General features: G+C 28.1%; 2 protein-coding genes across 5 annotated transcripts in view; one reads left to right on the forward strand and one right to left on the reverse strand.

Moving 5' to 3' along the window:
* LOC122270177 (nose resistant to fluoxetine protein 6-like) overlaps positions 1-655 on the reverse strand; it is a 38,260-nt gene extending 37,605 nt beyond the window's left edge. The window contains exon 1 of the mRNA XM_043046602.3: positions 43-655. Within this exon, the coding sequence (XP_042902536.2) occupies positions 43-358 (316 nt within the window). The 5' untranslated portion in view covers positions 359-655. The remainder of the gene's footprint in view (positions 1-42) is intronic.
* Positions 656-6,834: 6,179 nt separating this feature from the next.
* LOC107444868 (methionine aminopeptidase 1D, mitochondrial) lies at positions 6,835-22,112 on the forward strand. 4 transcript variants are annotated; one of them, XM_087159104.1, is made up of 7 exons: positions 6,835-6,944; positions 8,167-8,596; positions 10,033-10,224; positions 12,750-12,913; positions 15,601-15,698; positions 18,646-18,693; positions 21,831-22,112. In XM_087159104.1, exons 2-7 carry the CDS (start codon positions 8,186-8,188, stop codon positions 22,004-22,006), a joined length of 1,089 nt encoding a protein of 362 aa, XP_087015230.1. In that variant the 5' UTR covers positions 6,835-6,944; positions 8,167-8,185; the 3' UTR covers positions 22,007-22,112. The 4 variants fall into 4 exon arrangements, with proteins under 4 accessions (XP_087015230.1, XP_087015231.1, XP_087015233.1 ...); XM_087159105.1 differs by having other exon boundaries at positions 6,883-7,219; XM_087159107.1 differs by having other exon boundaries at positions 6,888-7,875; positions 7,976-8,596.
* Positions 22,113-22,366: the final 254 nt, after the last annotated feature.

A 22,366-nucleotide genomic window follows, 5' to 3' on the forward strand; every position in this document is an offset into this window, starting at 1 on the left:
AGCAAAACAATGTAAATACTTGCTTTTGAAAGCCATACTTACTTTTGAATGCCCACAATTTCATTTGCTTTACACCTGTTAAGAATTTTAATACACTACGCGAGCAACTTGAAGATAAATTAAGACCTTCATTAGCACGAAGTAAATATGGAAAAAGTTTTTTCACCGACAAAGATGACATGTCTTGTAAAATAGCATCAAATTTTTTCCACTTCAGCACAGCACTATGTTCTAAATCCATACGCTTTTTTAATAAATTTTCAGAGCTGTTATTTAAGGATTCCATCGCTGTCACATTTTCTGCTACTTTTATGAAGCATAAAATAACAAGAAATGCTTCTATAATTAATAATTTCATTTCAGACTATTATATCAATTAAGAGAACTTTTCAACGAATAAAATTCTTTAAATGAAACTTACACGGGCTTATTTGATCAAGAATTTCAAATTATAATAATAAGAAAAAAAAGGATTACGAGAGCTTAATTTATCATTTAAATTTTTAGAATTTTAAAATGTTAAATAAATAAACTTCATTTTGCAAAAGAAAAATTTTAAACTTTTTAAAAAAAGTATCCGTTTTGTTTTGTATCTCCAGTAAGTAAGGTCATAATTTTATAAGACAGATAGAGACCAACTGCATAGTAAAAAATAATCGTCGTAACAAATGAAACGGAATTTTAAAGCTGAATTGAGCGCTGAAATTCCTTACTCTCTTATTGGTCAGAAAAAAATGACGTCAAAAAATTATGTCATTCTTCTAGTTTTCTTACTAGTAGATTACCATTTCCTATTGTAAGTTCGGTTTCGATACACAAAATCTTATTCCTGACCTCTCAACTTAAAGCTGGATAAAAATCAATCCAATTGCGTAGTAATTTATAATATTTTACATTATTTTTGACACATTTGAGAAGAACTAATTATATTTTAATGCTTGTGTAGTCTATATTTAAAAAATTATTATATGTTTAAAAAGTTTTCAATGAAATTGCTGTCCATAGTATATCGAAACTTTACATTTTCTACTTAAATAACCTTTTTTGTATATATTGCCCTTATAGGGAAATTTTACATTTATATATATTTTATATATATTATTTTTTTTTTCAATAATTATATTTAAGTTTAATTGAATAAGGAAATGTTACATTCATAATTTTTTATGTTTCTCTTACATGTAGCCTCAAATATTGAATAGAAGAGAAATTTTGCATTTATATTTTCCATTTTAAGATTTTCTTTCACATGCTGTGCTTATTATGGAAGTATTTTATGTTATTTTACAACTAGCTTAGTCCCAACTGTAGTCCCATTGCTGAGTTTAGAACTATCAATGTTGTAAATAGCTATGTTATTTTGAACCCAACCCAGAAGACGACGGAACTCCTGGATCAACTAAGTATTCGGAGAAACTAGCCTTCGCGGAGGATTTTTAAGGGAGCTAACCAGCACTTACGTTGCATAGGGAGGAAAACCACGGAACATTCCCATGGTTAACCAGACAACAAGAAGACTCTTAACTATTAATCCGTCTATCACTGGGGATATTTTACGTCAGCACTGTTTTAGAATTTGAATTTCCTCATTGGGAGGCGATCATCTCTGAAATTATGCATTCATTTGTTTCGTCAAAACTTTATTTTACATGTTTGCACTACCTTTTTCCCTTTTAAATCTTTTTTCACGTCTTACAATAAATAAAAAAAACTGTTTCCTATGCTGCTTTGCATGATATCAAATGTCTTCATGTAAATGGATGACATGTTTCATGTTAGTTAACTATGAAAAGAAATTATTACTAAAGAAATTATTTATATTCGTATAAATAACACTGAGGTATAAATAGCATTCGTATAATAACACACTACAAATTAATTTTATTTCAGTTTAGTCAGTTTTGTCTGAACGTACAAATTTATAAAGACTATATAGGTTTATATACATACACAGTCGTATATCCCGTTGAAAATAAAACTTTTAAAAAAAACTTGTGCTACCACTTTTTTCTTTTCTTTTTTTTTTTTTTTTTTTTTTGTTAAAAAAAATAACTCTTTCAAAATATTCCAGTAATAGATAGATTATGTAAATTATTAGTATTTTTAAATAACGATGTTAGAATGTTTTTTTTTCTCAAAAGATTTATATTTTATAGTGTGTAAAATTATTATAAAACAACTGCGTGTTACAAATATCAACATATTGACTGATACATTTTGAAACCTTTTCAGAAATAAAAATTAAAAAAATTTTTTACAATGCCCACCTGTGTTAACATTCGTCAATTCAGGCATATACAGGGCGATTTTGTTGGCCTCTCTTTCAGGGGCACCATATTAGATGGGTCAACGTCGCTCCCACAGTGAGGACAGATAGTACAGAGAAGGAAAGAACATCCATGCCTTGCCCGGGATTCGAACCCGAAACTTTTCTGATGCAAGGACAGTTCCCTGCCCCCTACCTACACAGGCCTGTCGGCTGAAATAAAATAAAATCTGCCATAAAAATTAAAGGACTCTGCGACATTACAAAATATAACTACTTATATTATCTATATCGGCTGCAATAGTGGTACAACTCAAAAAACACGAGTTTTGGACTAAAAACAGGTGTAAATATGAAAATACACATTCTTTCAGCAGCAATACTTGCACAACTCATAATTCAACTTGAAGGTAATCTTCGTTTAAGCAAACTAAAGCATTTCTCATGCATTTTGCTTAGCAATGAAAACTTTAAACCCGCTTATCTCAAAACGTGATTTTTTGAGTTGTGCAGCTATTGCAGCCCATGAGCGATATATTTTGGTACACGATTTCTTTTTTTTTTAACGGAAAAAAATTGTAAAATAAATGAGATATTTAAATTACCAGTTCTTATACCTTTAAAAAAAAATACAGATTTTTAACTATCTTATGAAGAAATTATGACTATTTATTTATTTAATAACAGATAACTTAATACTTATTTGAAATGTAAATTTTAGTTTTAATTAATTGACACGAAAAACCGTGATTCTCAAAGAACAATAACTTATAATAGTTAGAAACTGTTTAATACAAATTTAGTTCTACAATATGATTAACTTTTTCGAAAATCAACTTTATAACTGTCTTTTTACAACGAAACTGAAAAGTAAATCTTTTATCAGTACGTATCTGTAATTATGCGTATACGTATGTATTAATTAAAGTCTTTTAGTGTTGAAAAACATTTGAAGAGTGTTATTGGCATGTGGCAAATATTCACTTTTGCTCAACGCCCGATAGGTCAACTTGGTAAAGGAAAAGAAAATGCGAAGGTTACGATGCGGGCAAAGCTCTAAAGTGCCATGATACAAACAAGATTAATATAAAAGTAAAAGAAACCAATATTTATATTATATTTTAGAATTTTCTTTTAAACTTGTTCTGCTATCTCGAACATTGAAACGGGACAGTAAAAATACATTTCTATACAGTTTAGTTTAAAACTGTAGATAAATAAACATGAAAATCGATATTTTAATTTATTTCAAGCGAAAATGAAAAATGAAATGATTGTGTTCAACACGACGAAAATTGAAATTTAAGTTTTGAAACAGGTGTTTAATAAGATTATAAGAATCATTTTCACTTTGTTAATTATTTTTACAGGGAAAAAAAACTATAATTTGAATGATTCGTAATCTTTAGTAATAATGACCAAGACCATTAAAATGAACCAATTTCCAAAAAATAAGGAAGATATTATTCTGCGATAATTGCGTAACTAAATTCCGTCAATACCGCAAAAATTAAATAAAATTAAAAAACATTTGCAAACGTAAATACATGATTATCAGATTATTTGTATGTTTATCAATTTATATATCCAGAAGGTTAAAATCCTTTTAAAACACATGAATATTCCGAAAACCAAAAATATTATTAACACTTTTCATCGAGAAACATTTTTTTATGTAAAAAAAGTGATAGTTGATTGCTACATAAAAAAAAAACTTTGTTTTATAAACATTTAAATTTTTAAGCACCGCTTTCTTCAATACGAATAATAACATTTGATTCAAAACACTGAAAAAGCTTATTACTAATTCCCTAGAATTTTATGGTAAAAATTTGCAGCGCCCTTCAACAATTTTACCTAATCTAGACTCAGAAGACCGCAAAAAGTAAAAGCAATAGCACTATTGTAGGAAAAAACCGTTTTTATGAATCTGTTAGATTACTAATGAAAACTTTTGTATAGGTGGAACTTTTAATACTTTCGGATTGGAGTGTATGGGATGTAATTTCAATAGCATTGTAGAATTTATTTTTCGAATTGATTTTTATGCGCTTTATTTTTAGTTAAATGGCATGAAAATCAAGATTTAAGTTAACAAAAATCTGAAAACTCTATGTTTATGAAACGTTTATAAAAAAAGTTTATACTTTACGATTCAATTTTTTTTTAACATTAACAAATTATTTAATAAAAATTATTCAATTCATCCAAATTCAACATTTAATTACGTATTTGTCTTTGGGTTGACAGCTTATAATTTTTTGAGAAAGAATGTTTGTAGTTTAACCAATTATTCAAACGACCTGAAAAGAGAAAACTGATACATTAAAATAAAATTAGAGTAACAAATTTTTGAACCGTTATATTGTTTAACTTCCATAGTAAATTATGACAGAGTTTCGAAACTTTGTCTAGCCCCATTTCGGGAAGGACAACCCATGAAAAAGAAAAAAATCTTTTGCATTTTCACATTAAAGAATTTTTGAATTTTTTTTTTTTTTTTTTTTTTTTTTGGAATTTTTTTGAATTTTTTTCATAAAAAAAGTTCATGAAAAAAGGTATGTTTCTTCAACAAAAAAAAGTGCGTTTTTTGGTCAAAATAAGCATATTCCGAAACGGTTACGATTAACACCCTATTTTGAGATTATGACACCAAATTACAATACTTCATATTATACGTCATACGAATTAAAATATAAATGACAGAGTTTATCTTTTCTTCAATCATTTATACCTGAGAAATTCAGGAACATCCGTATCTTCAATAATTTTTTAGAAAGAAAACTAACGTATAGTCATCGTTTATTAATTTGATATTTTTCCTTGTTTTTTAAAGTTATGTGTTTAATTTTTAGAATATACTTCCAATAGTCTTCATGAGTAATCCAGCAACATATTCATTAAATGATTTTTTCTTACAATAGCGCAACTGCTTTTAAATTTTACAGTTTTACAAACCTAGATTAGGTAAAATTGTTGAAGCTCGCACTCATAAAAACTAAATTCACATTAATAAACGACTTTCATGAAAAATGAAAACGTTATTATTTATAATATTTTTTATTCAAATTACGTAACTTTAAAAAATAATAAAATAAATCCGATTGTATTTCACTCATTGAGCGCCTGAATTTCAGTACTGGAGTCACGTGAAAAATTTTACCATTATAAAAGAAATTATATGTTTACATTTAAATTAAGTAAATATTAGCTTCCACTTTAAATTAAGAAAGAAAAATGCACGCAAAATTCTTTACATGCATAAAAGTTATTATAATTAATATTTTAAGGTGCCTACAAATGATTGGAGCGGTGCGAATAAAGAAATCATGCCACTACTACCTTTTTCATAAAAATACCATCTGTCCTGTAAGGATACATAGGCAACAACAACTCAGTCGAAATCTGGAAATAAAACCATCTACCTGCAATAAATGTCATCAAAAGCCTTATTTTTTTTCTTTGTGATGATATCGAAAGTGAAGGTTTGAGGGAATGATAGTATATTAAAGCTGAGCTGTCAACTACTACACTTTCTTGAAAAATATTTTATTGAGTGATAGACAAGAAGCTTGCCAAGAATATAAAGGTTTGAACTCAAGAGAGTTGGTACAAAGTGGCTTCTTATGTAAGATTTCGAATCCTTTGCAAGTAGGGACGAAAAAAATAGTTTTAAACTAAATTTTTAAAAGAAAGAATAATTCATTGAAGAACAAACTTAGCAACCACTAGGAGAAATTTTTCCAAAAATCATAGAAAGTTGGCTGATCTATATTTATGTGCGTATTAATTCATTATTATCTAAGCTACCACTTCCTTTAATATTAGTTACAAAATAATTACAGTTCCAGATATCAATCTTTCAGTTGCCAATTTGCTCCGCTTCGTAAAAAAATTATTCCCTAAAAATAAAACAAACGGTAGAGAATTTTAAGTTATTTTCAGTTCATATTTTTCAGTTTAAATATATTTTTCACTACTATGTATCAACATTTTGAAGTATTATATGAAATGCACCTTTGGTGGAGTTATCTCGTTGTTACTATTTCAAAAAGTAAGTGTAATTAACCTTATTCAAGTTTTAATATTTAATTCGCTACCAATTTAATAAAATTTTGCAGAAAAGTGGAGCAGTTGGCATTCCTAACATCGAAGTAAAGCATCACTGTATTCTGTCGGTAAGGACCACTTTGATCAGCCAGCGTAGGGACCAACCAAGGGAGCGCGGTGTCAGTCCTCGTTAAACAGTTCTACCATAAAGTGCTCGACTTCGCGTGTTGGTTGTCGAGATACCAAAGCAGGGGGAGGATCAAAATTACTATGTCATGTCTTCGGATCATCCTCAAGAATGTTTCCCAGACCGTTCCAGAATCCTCTGTGGAGCCACCCCCTCTACAGAGGATTAAAAGTGAGATGCCAAGTCTTTGGATCATCATGAAGGATGTCTCCCAGACCGTCGCCAATAGCCCATTGTGCAGCTCTTGTGTGACGTAAATAAGGTACCTATCTCTAGTTCGTCGCAAAGATCTATTATCTACTAGTGCCATCTACACAATATTTTTGGCTACCCGCCTTATGAACCTCAGAATAAGCAGAAATAAGCAGCCAAAAACTTTAAATTAAACTAATCTTAAAATAACTAAATAACAATCAAGATAAAATCATAATTTGGAATATGGTTAATAATTCTAATTTATGATTTGAATGCGAAAATTATTTTGTCAATCAATTCTGTTTATCAATTTCTGACTTCTAAAAGTTTTATATTTGAAGCATTCCGATTTTTTTTTAGTTTATCTAAAACTTTTTGAAGTTTTTGCTCTGAATCAGAATCAACATATGATATTTTCATTTATTTCAAATTACTCGCGTCTTTCAAAGAAAGATAAAAGTGTCGTCGAATAAAATTTTCACGAAAAATTTATTGAGGAAAAATTCATTCTGCATAACTATGTAGTGCTGATGTTTTCAAACTTTATAGATTAATTGTTTGTTTTATTGTTCTCTATTATTTTATTGCTCTATTTATTACATTGATTCTGGTGTAGCATCGGGGGTCCTTTGGTTTAAGATCATTTGAAGTTATGAAATGAAAAGTTTAAATAATAATATCTATTCATATGATGAATTTTTTTTTAATATTTTAACTTTATGAACTTCGTTACATGAATTAAAGTTTTTACTTCGAGGTGATCGATTTAAGTGTTTTTAGGATAATAATCTGCATCATTCATGCACATCATTATTTTTAAAAAATTATTTTGTTGCATGATATAATTTCAGCAAAGCCCCATATAAATAATTATCTTATAAAAAAAATTTTTATTGAAACTTAGATTAATTGTTCTTTTTGTTATGGTTTAACTTCTCTTAAATTAACTAATTTCATCTTTTAATAATTAATTTAAACTTATGGTTCTATTTATATGTTTATGTTGTTTCTAAAGTAGTGTTGTTATAAAAGAAATTAAACATCAAAGCAAAAAATAAATAAATGTATAACTTAGAATATTTTATACATTTTGTTTGATTGTACTTTTAATTTTTTGCTATTATAAGAAAAAACAATTAACCTTAATTTTAAAATTAGATAGAAATTAATTTTGAAAGTAAAATGCTTATTATAAATAGTCTATTTTTAATATCTTTATATAATCTTTATATAAAGATATTAACTGTCTTAAGTAAGCAGGTATCTTAAGTAAGCAGTTATCTTTAATAACGATAACTGCTTACTTAAAATTTCAAAATGTATCTCTGTAATCTGTAAATTATAAATATTATATTTTATAAAGAAATAACATTACCAATTTGTATCGAATGTTATTGTATGACTTGATAAAAACTGGAATTAATTTATAACAATATGAACTATTAATAAATTATTACTTTTTTTTCAGGTAATGTAAGGGTTAAAACATGTCATTTTTTGCAAAATATGCTTCTCATTCACCAAAACAGATAAATTTGTTTATTTCTTTGAAGTCGCCATTTTATTTCAAATGTGTTACAAATTATAGTTCAAGTTCAAATTATTTACTCAAAACTCAGAGACAACTGAATAAGTTAGATAAAAAGCAATATTCCCGAAAAGCCAAAAACTCCTGGTTCGGAACTAGAAATAAAACTTATGACATCGTAAGCCCTTGCGAAGTTGGACCGAAAAGAAATGTGCCCGACTACATAAAAAAGCCCAGTTATGCAGACTCTGGTGTTGAACATGAATCTGAAGAAGACATTAAGATAATGGACTTCAAAAGTGTTGAATGTATGCGCAAATCATGTTCTCTTGCCAAAATTGTTTTGGATGAAGTAGCAAGATATATAGAGGTTTAAATATGTTATTACTATTTTTATATTTTATGTGTAGTTCTTTTTTGTGTATAGATAGCTTAAACCTACCCAACCTAAAAGACAGTTCATTTTGAAAGTGAATTTTCAGTGATTTTGCTGTACTTTAAATGCTCTGGGTCCTTTGATTTCCGAATTTTTGGATTCCTTTTTGCCAAAAGCAGGTCCATATTTAAAATATGAATTAAAATCAAGGATTTGAAAACAAGAGGACTATATTTGATCTTTAATTAGGACAATGTTTTTAATTAAGTCCAAATACCTGTATCAAGGACCAATGACATAATTGCTCCGAATACTTGCTCCTTAAGGTATTAATATAGAAAACAAATACTGTATTTTCGATATAAAGTTTAGTTATAATTTTGCCAGCATAAATCTGCTGGCATTGAAAATTATGCATCCTAAAGGATGCCTTACTTATAACTTGTTTTGGAAAAGGATGCCTTACTTATAACTTGTTTTGGAAAAGGATGCCTTACTCATTAAATAATCACAGCTCATTGATTAGAACTTAAAAATTACCTGCTTATTAATGATTCAGTTAAATTTGAAATTTCATTTGGCAAACCCCCTTCCAAAAATATTAGATTTCAGAGCTTCTGTTTATAAGGGCTGAAGGTTACCTGAACCTTGTGTAAAATTCATATAAAATATTATTTAAAAATAATACTAAATATGTTTGGTCCTGTATTTTCATACTCCTTATTAAATTAGATCATTTGATATTAATTCATCATTTGTATCTTTTATTTTTTATACTTGCTTCATGTCTAGTTAACAGTGGCGTTCAGAGAGAGGCAAATGGGGCTACTACCTCAGGCATCTAAACTAAAGGGAGAACCAGTTACTGGCTAAGAATACTAAACGTTTTAACCTATCACTATTATTATTTTGAAATTAATTTTTATATGAAATATGTATTTAAATCAAGAAAAATATTTTAGGAAGAAGGAAGCGTGATTTACAAATAACTTTAATTATAAAGTTTTAGTTAGTACCTTTAAATGTAAATATTCTTTACATCTAAAACGAAATTAAGAATATTTTGTTAATAGAAACAATAAATTTTTTAACTAAGAATAATTTCCATATGCATTACATAATACTGATTTAGGACTGTTTTTAAAAAGAAAATATTCATTTTCCCCCCTATATGATTATATACCTCTTTTCAGAGCATCTAATCGTGGAGTTTGTCATGAAACCCATCTATGTTTTATTAACTGTTAGTTAAGGAACTGGAAATAAAATAGCTTGTCTGTTGTTTTATGGAAATATCTATTTAAAATTTGTGCTAAACTTTGTATACCAGTACTATCTTTTAATTTGAAATACTCAGATATTTTTTAGTCATTGCAATTTGAAAAATGTTGCAATTTTGTGTAATTTTAATAAATCTTATTTCTAAAAAGGTTGGTGTAACAACTGATGAGTTAGATTCAATTGCACATTCGACTTGCATTAATTATGGGGCATATCCATCACCTTTAAACTACAGAGGGTTTCCTAAGTCAATTTGCACATCTGTCAATAATATTGCCTGTCATGGCATACCTGATAGTAGAAGATTGAAGGATGGAGACATTATCAGTGTGGATGTCAGTGTAGGTAAAGTTCATGATTTTTATTGAAAAAGAGGAATACTTGTTCTCGTTTTATTATTGTCTCATTTGATTTAAAGCAAAATGTTGATTCATTATTTATTTAAACTGCAAAATATCAATAATATTGATCTTTTTGTTCTATATATCTGTATTTACTAAACTTTTAATATACTCTTTTTCATAGCTGAAATTATTTTCACTAATCATTTTTAATTTTATATTAATGTTAGAAAAGGAATATAATTTCATTGGGTACTTACACGTTTAGGGAGCTGTAAGACACTTACCAGAGTACCTATATTATTAGTATACTAGGAGGCTTCGCCCCCTGCTCGCTGGCACTCGCCAACCCCCCTTCGCAGATCCGATGCTCGCTTTGCTCGCTCTTTGGATACGTTCTTAACGTCTAGCTTTTGTATACTTTTTTGAACACTGAAGTTCCGAAAACTTTTCAATGTAGAAAATTCTAAACCTGTGCATTTCAATATTAATTTGAAATTGCAAACAGTTCACATATTTTTCTTAATCACACTATTCTAAATTTCAGTTGTTGAGAAAAGTAACTGTTGTAAGTTTTGTTTTAAAGTTTTTCCCACCAGAGGGCTAAAACCATGTGTTGTAAAACAATATGAAATAGTACTGAAAGCCAGATGTAAAGCATCGGCTTCGATGAAGATAATTTTGTGAGAATTTTTTTGAGAATTCCCCTGATTAGACATATGATGCTCACTATGTGCTCTTGCGCGCCGAAGCCTATCAATTAAAAATGAAAACTGTTGCCAACGCGAGTAAAGAAATATCATCGGTTTTATTGATACATACGTATTAGCGTTTTATATAATATAGATTAGGTTCCAATTTATGCAATTAACTAAATATAAAAAGGATCAATAATTATTATAATTAGAAGTTTATTTTTTCCCTGCAGATAAGCACCACTTGTTATTATTCTCAACTGATAATGATATTAAAATTTTGATGTAGAACTGAATTTAGTATGAAATTTTTCTTTACACTTAGTAAACTTTTAGTTGTTATAAGTTTAAATTGTCAAATTTCATTGTGGTCTTTTTTTTTTCTATTGTTTATAAACCTATTATTTCTTTTTCTAAATCTGCTCTTCAAGAATTATTGAACTTTATTAAATCTGACTAGGTTTCCTCCAACTTAGCTAATATGTTTCTTCCAAGTTTAGAGTATATTAAAATCTTTTATAGTCATTTTTTTTTTTTTTTGTATTTTATTGTTGATGTTCTTCACTGATGCAATCAATTGGTTTAAATTAAATGGTTACAGTACATGTAAAATAAGTCATCAGTGACATTACAGTTTTTAGTTATTACTTTTGTAATCTAATTATTTTATTTGGTAAATAATTATTTATTTTGTATGTTAAATAATTGTCTCTTTATTTATTTTTTGCTTAATTGAAACCAAATGAAAATATTATTGAAATCACTAACTATCACCTTAGAATAGACACTTAAAAAATTCATTTCATAAATATGTATCGCTAGTGTCTCTTTTTAAAACGACGTCATCATTTTACATCTGACTTGTAACCTTTTCGTAAAATGGCTGTCAAAAAGTGTTATTATTTTGGTGAATAAAGACACAAAATTGCTATGATAAAATGAGCATTTAAAAAATTCATTTCACGAATTTGCACCATCAGACTAAAGTTTTTATGGTCTAAATATTTTCTACTCGTGTCACTCTTTAAAATTTTGCCATGCACTTTGCAACTGAGTCGTAAGTTTACCTTAAAATAGTATTGGTGATTAAAGCCCAAAATTGGTATAATTGAATGGATACTTAAAAAATTTATTTCACGAATTTGCATCGTGAAACCATTTTTATTTTCATGATATAAATCATTTCTACTTGTGTCACTCTTTAACATAGTACCATACACTTCGCACTTGAGTTGTAAATTTTCCTTAAAATGGTAATCCTAAAATGCAAAAAATTATTTTTATTTTGGGAGAAATTTTCAAAAAATAATGAAGGAAAAAACTTGTGAAATTTTTAAGTTGCTAGTTTTATTATTTGCAGACCGAATTGTGTTAATATAAATATTATATTTCTATAGAATGAGACTGAAACTTTGGATTTAATTTGTTTTTATCTTGGACAGCTATTTTAATTAGTTATTACAAACTATGGATATCATTAAAATTAAAACGTTCTTTCTGCTAAAGCATTAAATTTGGTTTATGTAACTTTTTATGAATCACATATGTTAAAAACCTGATATAGACATTTCATTCTATATTTGTAACTAAATTTTATAGTTTACTTTGAGTATGTATCTTTGTTTTTATGTTGAACAGCTATTTTAATTAGTTATCACAAACTATGGATATCATTAAAATTAAAATGTTAAAGCAATAAATTGGTTTATGTAAATTTTTAAGATTCACATGTGTTAAAACCTAATATAGCCATTGCATCCTATATTTGTAAATAAATTTTATAGTTTACTTTAGTGAGTATGTATCTAATGAGGCCTATTTGGGGAATAGGTGTTTTATAATGGATTTCATGGTGACTGTGCTGCAGCATATTGTGTTGGAAATGTTGATGAAATCGGAAAAAAATTGGTGGAAACATCAAAGTTATGCTTAGACGAAGCTATTCAAATATGTCGTCCTGGTCAGTTATTCAGTATGATTGGTAGAACAATCAGGTAATTGAAATTCATTATTGAATAATTGTCTTATTCTGTATTATAGTTGAAATAATTAGGATGATTGTAATTTATTTCTAAATTATTGATTGATTTTTCAGTATGATTGGTGATGGCAAAATAGTCATCAGAAATTTGTTTTTAAATTAATTGTTGTGTAATTTCTGTTCTGTACAAACAAGAATTTAATCTTAAGTTAATAAATTATTGTAATCCCAGTCATCCATTTTGTCAAAATAATTAGTCGGTTGATCATTATTAAATAATTATTGTCATAGTTATTTGTTTTATTTAATTGATATCAGTGGTGTAAAATTTTTCTTCTTATTGTTATTGCAACTTTAGTAGTAAAAAAATCTACTAATTTCTTTATAATACAGTAATTGACTACTGCTTGAAAAAAAAGTTAATTTGTGATCAAAAGGTAAATCAAATTTGTAATCAAGAGCATGGTTTTAATTCTGAAAAAGTTTATTTTAACCTAAAATTCTAACACCTAACATTTTTGTGCCATTTAATTTTTAAATAATTGTCTTTTTTTCACAAATTGAACACTTTATTTTGGTTTCTAATTTTTTTTTTTTAAAAAAGTGTAAAATAATTTTTAGAATTTTTTTTCTTTGTACAAGAAATGAAGCAACATTTTATTCTGTTATACTTAAAGTAAAAAGTCAAACTAAAATATGGAACATAGACAGTAAGAATAATTTTGAAAATTGGAATTGAACTGAGATTTGTAAAATAATATTAAAGTAAAAAACAAAAAATTAAGTGTTTACAGAAAATTAGTAGTTTTGATGTAATTAAAATAGCAATGATTAATCTGTTAACTATTTTTTTTTTTTTTTTTTTGAAAATATTAAAATAGTCATTTTTTGAAAAAGTAATCTAAATATAGGTTGATTGCAAAAACTCACATTTAGCACTAAAACATTTCACAGAAATTTCTATTTCGTTTCTATCTTACTGAAACATGACTTTTTAATTTTTGTGTATTATAAATTGCTTAAAAGTGCTTTATTTATCAATGTTTAATGTTGATAACATTTGTTAACAAAAATACAAGTCTTAGCTAAACAAATAAAATTTATTATTTTATATTCATGAGAAATTCAAAACTAGTTTTAAAAAAATTAAAAGTTTATTTACATTGGATAGTTACGTAACTTAATAAATAGACAAAAATATATTCTTGTGAAACATTCACAATGGCAGCAGTTTTTTTTTTTATTTTAATTCTAAAAAGAATGTCCTTTACTAATTCTAAACATTGGAACTTTCCCACTTTAAAATCAAATAAAACTTACAAATCCCCTACAAACTAAATATAAATCTGTATTCTTGGACAAGAGAAAAGGATACTCCCACTGCTGTTTCTATGGAAACTCCCACACTTGTTTTCTATGGAAACATTGGACACCCTTTACCCTGAACCTCATTGGTTGAGAAATTTTACCAATGGATCCTATTTCCCAGCTGGGATGTTTTGAAATCTCCTCACCTTTTATATTCCTGTGGGCACTGAACGAACAGCCCACGACGGTGAAATTACTGTGATCTGTGTCATTGTGGAGCAACTGGTATGCTTTCTTGACGAATTTGCGACAAATGTTTTCAATATTTCCGACTCGTTATCAACTTTTTACTGAATAAAATCTTAGGACAGTCTTTCTTCTGATGATACATTAAAATGTCAAATCTCAATTATTAAATTACAACGACTAGGAAAATCTGTCACTCTGCAATGAATCATTTCCCACTGCGGAAATGGAGAATGATTTGGCCAATGAGGGCACCTCTATACAACACGTCAATAATGACCTGCCCCCTTTTTTAACTTTTAAATGAGTTTTCAAAAGAAAAGTCTTCACTAAATTCAACAAGCAACTAATGGTAAGAAATTGTAACAAAAAGTGGAAGGATCTCGAGCCAGATAGCATTCCCAACTGGCTGTAGTTCCAGCTCTTTGTAGAACATAATTGTCTTGCCGCTTACTTACACAAATTCAAGCTAGCTTCTGATCCATATTGCTTTATATGTCAAGGCTAATTTGTAATGGATGGCTGCCATGTCCTCCTTTGCAGTACTCTCGTTGGAGCAACTATTCCTGGCCAAAACTAAGTATCCTAGGTACTGCTAGGAAACAAGGTGTCTAATAAGGAAATTACTGTTTTTAATTTTTATATCCTTGTTCTCTTGAGTTGTGTTATTTTTATCCTATGACTATCCCCTCTGCAATTACAATAATTAAAAAAAATCGAAAAACATTGGATCAATAATATTGGAATAGCCAATTTTTTAAATTTTCCAAATATAATATTGTTCTGTATTTTTTCAATACTGTATTTTTTTAATACTGTATTTTTTTAATACTGTATTTTTTTAATACTGTATTTTTTAATGCTGTATTTTTTAATATTGTATTTTTTAAAACTGTAATAATAAGAGGTTATATCTGTTAACTATAAGTGACCATTAATTTTATAACAATCAATTGCAAAATAGAAAGTAAAAAACTAATTATCTACTCTCTTTTTCTTAAATATCCAAAGATATTCCTTTTTGCACTACTCAAATTGCATCTACTTTTATATACAACTTTCAGAATTGCTAAAGTGCAAATATTAATTTTAAATAGTTTTATATTTATTTATGTTGGTTAATCTGGTTTATCTTAATTTTTTTAGTAAACTTGCCAGAGACCGTGGATGTTCTGTTATACCTGCATTTTGTGGCCATGGCATTGGTTCTAAATTTCACTGCCCTCCTAGTATACTACATTATGGTAAAGAGAAAATACTTTATTTAACTCTTTTGCTTTTATTATTTTTACATCTAAATTTTATGCTTAAGCTTAAATTTCATCATTTATGTTATACTTATATTCATTAGTTTACAAAAAAATTTTGTAAAAAAAATTGACTTGTTTTGACATTTTCACAATATATTTCTTGTGCAGTATCAACAATAAGCCTTTTAATTTAATAGTGGTGTTTATGAGTATAACTTAAGCAATACTCATAAACACTACTTTGATAGTGAAATAGAGTAAATCAAAATAGTATTTAAAAAATAGTACAATTAAGAGCTGTTAATCTGAATGCAGATTAACCCATCATCCAATTATTTTTAAGAGCAGAAGTTTAAACCTATTTGACAAATCCAAAAGAATCATATTATGGAATTGATAATGTTGAAAGATAAAAATGAAAACAACATAGTACTTGAATATGGTTTTGCCCCAGTAACTGTATCAAATAATAATAAAAAAGTAATGATTCTATTTTAAACTTTGTTTGGGGCTAAGACGAAGGCAATATAAAATTACAAGGATGAAAAAGTCTACGTTTGAAGATGTTTATAAAGCATGATATATTTGGCACTTACAGAAGGACAAAAGCTGCTGAGATTGATTGCAAAAGAAAAGAATATCATTTCTTATTTTTATAATTTGATTAAATTCAAATATTAAAATAATGTGGTTTGATTTTATAGACTATCCAAAGATTTCTCTGATTTTAATTTTACTTTTGCTAATACACAAAACTATATACTTGTATATATATACATAACTAAACAAATTAAATGTCAAACTTCAACATTTATTACTGGGAACTGACTTTCAACTATTTTTCACTTCACTACCCTCTTCGTCCATCCCATCTTTATCCAGTCTCAAGCAAAAATTATCCATCTCTTTCTAAAAACATTTCCTTCTTTTCTGAACTTCAGGCCAAGACTCGTTCACTTGCATAACAAAGTCCTGGCACCAACCTTCCTCCCACCAGTATCATCTTGTTAACCTTCTTCCCTGATCATACAGTAAAACCTTAAAAACAATAGCAGACCTATCCCTGCACACAAAAAAAGAAAAAATGTGCAAATTTCCATACGCACAGAGATTAGCCACACAATCAGCAATAGCCATGAAATAAACCTCAGATACACTTAATTTATAAAAAAAATAATAATACATAATGATGAATCACAAAACATTTATACCATTGAGACCTCTTGTACAGGCATAGATAATTAAAAAAAAATTATAAATCTGTAAATCCATTTTATGTTTAATTTGTAGATTGTTGTACAGTGCGCCAAAAAAAAGGACCGTCCGGAATAACTTTTAATGGGATCTTTACCTTCTAGAACTCTTTCGTATTGATTCAAGGGTCTGACTTTAAATATGCTAATTAATTCATGTAGACGATATTTTAAGTTACGAAATTAGACGCAAAAACCTACTTTCTCTGAATAAACATCTTTTTTTTTTTTCAATTGCTTCGGATTTCTGACCCCCAAAGTATAAGGGATAGCTGCAATATGAGAGATATGGTCCCGATAGTTTGCTCCAAAGTTTGGACCCCTTTATGTTAATTTAACTTTTTGCGCCATATTTTGAGAATTTTCTGGGGGAATGGAAAAATTTTTGCACACAGTTTTATAAAACATTTATTTATCCATACGTAATTCCATGCAAAAAAATAAATTTTGGTTATTATTTTTTATCATTTAATTTAATAATAATAAAAAAAAAAAAATTTTAATTGTAAGTTATACAATTTTTTACATCATTTTAAAGTATGTAAATTTTCATGGCAAAATACAAAGTTGGAGTGAAATCTGTTGATTAGTTCTTGAGATTTTAAAGAAGTCGTATATTTAAAATTCGATTTCTCCGTCCATTTTCTTTTCTTTCTTTCTTTCGGCCCACAGTACAATCTGAAATAATGCATCAGCATCATTATGATGCTCTCACCCATCAACCTTCAGACTAGAAATCATTAACTTGAATGGGAGTGAAGTCAGAGTCATGACTATGCTAATGAAAGTTAGCTCAGCAAATATGCTGTCTGCATATTACTAAAATAGATGCACTCACCCATTGACCTTCAGACTAGAAATCATTAACTTGAATGGGAGTGAAGTCAGAGTCATGACTATGCTAATGAAAGTTAGCTCAGCAAATATGCTGTCTGCATATTGCTAAAATAGACTTAACTTTGTAAAAATAATATGTAACATGTATGTAATATTATGTAAACTTCTACTTTCCATTGATATTAGCTGGAAAAAAAATTTTGTGTTGACCTTCTTAATATGTGTTAGTAAACCTCATTTTTTATTCTTCAGAGAAATATCATTATGCATAGTAAATAAAGTAAAATAGGCAGTTATCATAAATTCAAATTGGTTTTTTATAAACCTCATGTTAAAAAAAAATCCACTTATAAATATTTTTTCAGCAGTAATGATATTTCTCATAACGATAAGTAAAACTGTTTCTGACACATATTAGGAAGGACAACTTTTGAAACATTTTTGATGAAAAATTGAATCTGGGTACTTAATGACCCACTTTGCTTCTGCAAAGATCAAAGAAGTTATTATTCTGTAACAGCTTCAATATGTATAAATAGCATTCATATTTATTAAGATTAATTAATTGTTTTAACAGTAATAGTTAAAAATATTTAATTGCTTATTGTATTTTATCCTTTCTTGGTGATAATTTTTAGCTAAATATTTCTGGAATAAATCCTTAATTAATAAATAAATTATTCTAAAGCATTTCTTATTGTTCTTTGAATATTATGTTAAAATAATGTTTTGATCTTTCAAACTTCACAACTGCTTTTCTCATACACTTTCACAACTTCTGCCAATCATTTCTAAATATTAGAAACTTTTGTTATATTTTTAATAGTAAAATTTACTTATTGTTTTTTTAGACAATGATGAAAAGGGGCATATGATGAAAGGAATGATTTTTACCATAGGTAATTTATGAATGAATAGTTTTTTGTTTATATTTATTTTTTTCATATTGTAATCTAGAATAATCTTTCTCGATAATGATAGGGATAATATTATATTTCTAAAGTCTTATTTCTCAAAAAATAATGGATGTCTAAAACTGCTTTTGAGAAGAAGAAAATTTAAAACAATCTTTTTTATGCTTTTGAAACCTAGTTCCTTCTAAAAACTGGAATTCTAATATTAGTTAATAATTTCATATGCAATTTTATTGGGAAGTTTTTTAAGCTCTGTATTCATATATAAAGTCACGTCCTTAATAACTGACCAACTGATCTTATAAACAAAGCCTGAACTACTGAGGCTTGAAAAAAAAAATTGGTCGAATTTCTTTTATTCTGCAGGCATCCACTAACGATGGATTTTTCAATATTCCACCCCTAAAGGGGTTAAATAACGGTTATAGATTGTTTGGAGAAAAAAAACAACACTAATTTTGTTATGTTTTAAGCAATAATTTAAGTGCTGTTAAATAATTAGTTATGTTAAATATTTATTTAGATTCATTTTGTTAGGTAGTTTTAAATGCTAGCTTGTGTTGAATAGTTTGATATACATTAGGTACTTTTTTAGAATATTTTGTATTTTTATAGAAATGAAAACTTAGTTATGAAGTAATTCGAAAAATTCTGAAATGGCTGTTAAAATTTTAAACATAAACAATGCATGATATACTGTTTTTACCTTTTCGAGCTATAGCATATATATTATATGATACTTCAGTTGTGGCTCGAGAAGTAGTATTGCATGTACTGAAGCATCAGAAGGAATGTGGAGATATATATTTCACTCCAGTAGCAGAAACACCGCAACATTGTCGAGGACGGTTTTTGTCTGCACTAATAAAACTATTTTTAAAATTGTCTGCAACCTTCAGACACATTTCTCCCGTAGCCTGTTCCCCTAAATCTTTGCGAGGACGTCACCGAACGCACCACAGCAGAGTCCGCACAGAGATGTGTCAAGAACAGATATTGCACTGCTCGCAAATACCATTGCCTCCAGTTAGTGACGTCTTCCCTTGCGTTGTGAAAGGGCATGGACAGATCCAACTGTATGAGCCTTTTCACGTAGCTTTTACATGTGCACCCGGTATTTTCCCTCCTCCATTCCTGCTTCCTCTGCACTTGCATTCTTTTTCCGTACGCTCGCAATAAACGAGTCAAATAGCTCGAAGATTCTTAGATCTCAACACAAACTAGTGAATGTGATGAACTAAGAGGCAAATTCTTGTACTTATCAAGTTTTGTGAAATCTTTAGTAGAACAATTCAATGTGTATTTTTGTACTACTGAATCGAATGGTTCATCTACATTTTTTTGAATTAGTTTTCTTTTGTGGATTCTTCTGTAGAGTTCAGAAAGACTGTGTTTCGAATATCTGATATTTAGTAAATGGATGTACAATAAAATGAGCGAAATTGTTATGGAGGGTGATGCACCAGATCTGATACACCTATTTAAAATTGCATTCCATGAACTGGACAAAAAACTATATTTTTGAAGTTTCTTCTTTTTGTTACTTCTACGCCAGTCTCTGAGGCTGCGTTTGAAACTTGAGGATCTGTGATCAATGTTATTGGAAAACACAGACTAAGGTCAAGAGATGGAATAAATGAAGAATTAGGCACTAACAATAAAAGGGTTTTCAGTCAATTAAATAGGCCCCCTTCTGGTTTTAAAGGTACTCGTAGGTTTTTAAAAGCAGCATCAATATCGATGTATGGCTCTGCTTATCCATCACACTTCAGAAATCCAACAAGAACTGAAGTAATGCGTAACATTAAAAAAAAATTCTTCTATGTCTTTCTTTTTTACATACACTAAAACTACATGCAAATTTTGCAGACAAATTATGAAATTTTTAGACCTTGTCGCAGACAGCTACAAAACTTTCTGCCACTGGCTCTACCACCTACTGCGCTGAAATGTTCCGAACTTCCACTTATATTACTGTGTGATTTAATAGCTGCGGTACAGATTTTAAATTATTACTGAAATTCAATCCATGCAGAATTTTAACAATATCACAAACATCTTCTGGTGATCGTTAAAATTGAAATCTAAGTACTTCTGTGCACAAAGCCATGAGCAATAGCTAGTATTACATACAAGATCTTGGGATACTTAGCTAAAAGAAAGCCTTTTCTTTTAGTCTACCACTTTTCGTATTTTGAAACTAATTAGTGATTATTACATTGTAGTGTATTATCTAAAAGAATAAAGTAAAATCTTTCATTTCATAATACTAAAAATACTTTCATTATGACACTTGGTAAGCAATTTTGAATTCTGTTGGTGAGCTAATACAAACATCACATTATCATACCAAATTAAGTGGTTTAAAATAACTTAGCAAAATTAAGTTATTTTGAACCATTATTTGATACTAACGACAAAAAAATCTTTTTTTTAAGTCAAATTTAAGTTTTAAATAATATTTTAATCCAGTGGATGCTGTGTTTAAAATTAATTGGTTTGGTAAAGATTCATTTCAATTTTCTATTCATATGTTTATCTGACTTATGCCTCAATGAAGTAATAAAAATATTCAGCTATAGCTAACTTTGTTATGATTAATATCATCAGTAATGCAGCGTGCATGGAAAATTTTACTTTGTCATAATTAGATTTATTACAGTTAAATATGAAACCTTTCTGGTAAAACGAAAATATTTTTTTCCTATTACTTACAGTTTAAAGTGGAATGTCTCACTATTATATTTGTAATTTTTCCATTCTTCAGGCCTTTTTATTTCTCCATGCTAAATTATTCTATGCAGGAATGTTATTAATTTTAATATAAGGTAGTTTAAAATGTTTCACATTGCCAAAATTTAAAAATTGTGGTTAATAATAATTTTTTGAAAAGTTTGCTAAATCAAATAACACATTGTCAATGTTTTGAATGTTTGACACTTATTTTTTCCTGGTAGTTTTATGGAAATATATTCCGCTAAATTAACATTGCATTTATGGAAATGAAAATGGGACTTTATGTATCGTTAGTTAGAATGGAATAAGTTGTACATAAAAACATTGACTGTAAAATCAAAGTAAATACATTAAATATAATTATCTACAAATGACTTGTTTTGTAGAGCCTGTAATTTGTGATGGTGAGCCTGACATAGTTATATTAGAAGACGGCTGGACAGCAACTACTGAAGATAACAGCAGAAGTGCCCAATTCGAACACACAATTCTCGTCACTGATAAAAGCGCTGAAATATTAACGGTGCCTGGTGCTTTTAAAGTTGATGAAAGCTCAGTATAAGATACTGTATCAAATTTTTTGAAAGATTTTCTCTACTTATTGTTAAAAATATTTTCATAGAATTTATTGTTCAAAATATACTGTAAATAAAGTATAATTTGTTAAATATTGTTGTTTTATTTGCTTAAGAAGTTTTAAAGTTTATCTTAATAGGGATTCCAACATGTGTTTATAAAGAGCATAGCTGTACAAAAAGATCATTTGAAGAATTGTTTGTATCATTAAAGTTAAAAGGAATCATAAGTTTTACCTAAAAATAAAAGTAAAACAATTGTATTGGTTTGTCAGCCATGGAGATCTTGAGGGTGAAGGCTTCATGATATCCACCAATAACATGATGTTGGCAATATTGTGCACTGT

The sequence above is a fragment of the Parasteatoda tepidariorum genome, chromosome 3 (assembly GCF_982258835.1).
Source record: "Parasteatoda tepidariorum strain Cologne lab strain chromosome 3, Ptep-v5.0, whole genome shotgun sequence".
Classification (NCBI taxonomy): Eukaryota; Metazoa; Arthropoda; class Arachnida; order Araneae; family Theridiidae; genus Parasteatoda; species Parasteatoda tepidariorum.

Excerpts from the sequence above, each read along its gene's own strand:
- LOC107444868 (XM_087159104.1), top strand. The coding sequence starts at position 8,186 with ATGTCATTTTTTGCAAAATATGCTTCTCATTCACCAAAACAGATAAAT. Across the intron at positions 10,225-12,749 it reads TTATCAGTGTGGATGTCAGT|GTGTTTTATAATGGATTTCA; the intron begins GTAGGTAAAGTT and ends TTTGGGGAATAG. Across the intron at positions 12,914-15,600 it reads ATGATTGGTAGAACAATCAG|TAAACTTGCCAGAGACCGTG; the intron begins GTAATTGAAATT and ends TAATTTTTTTAG.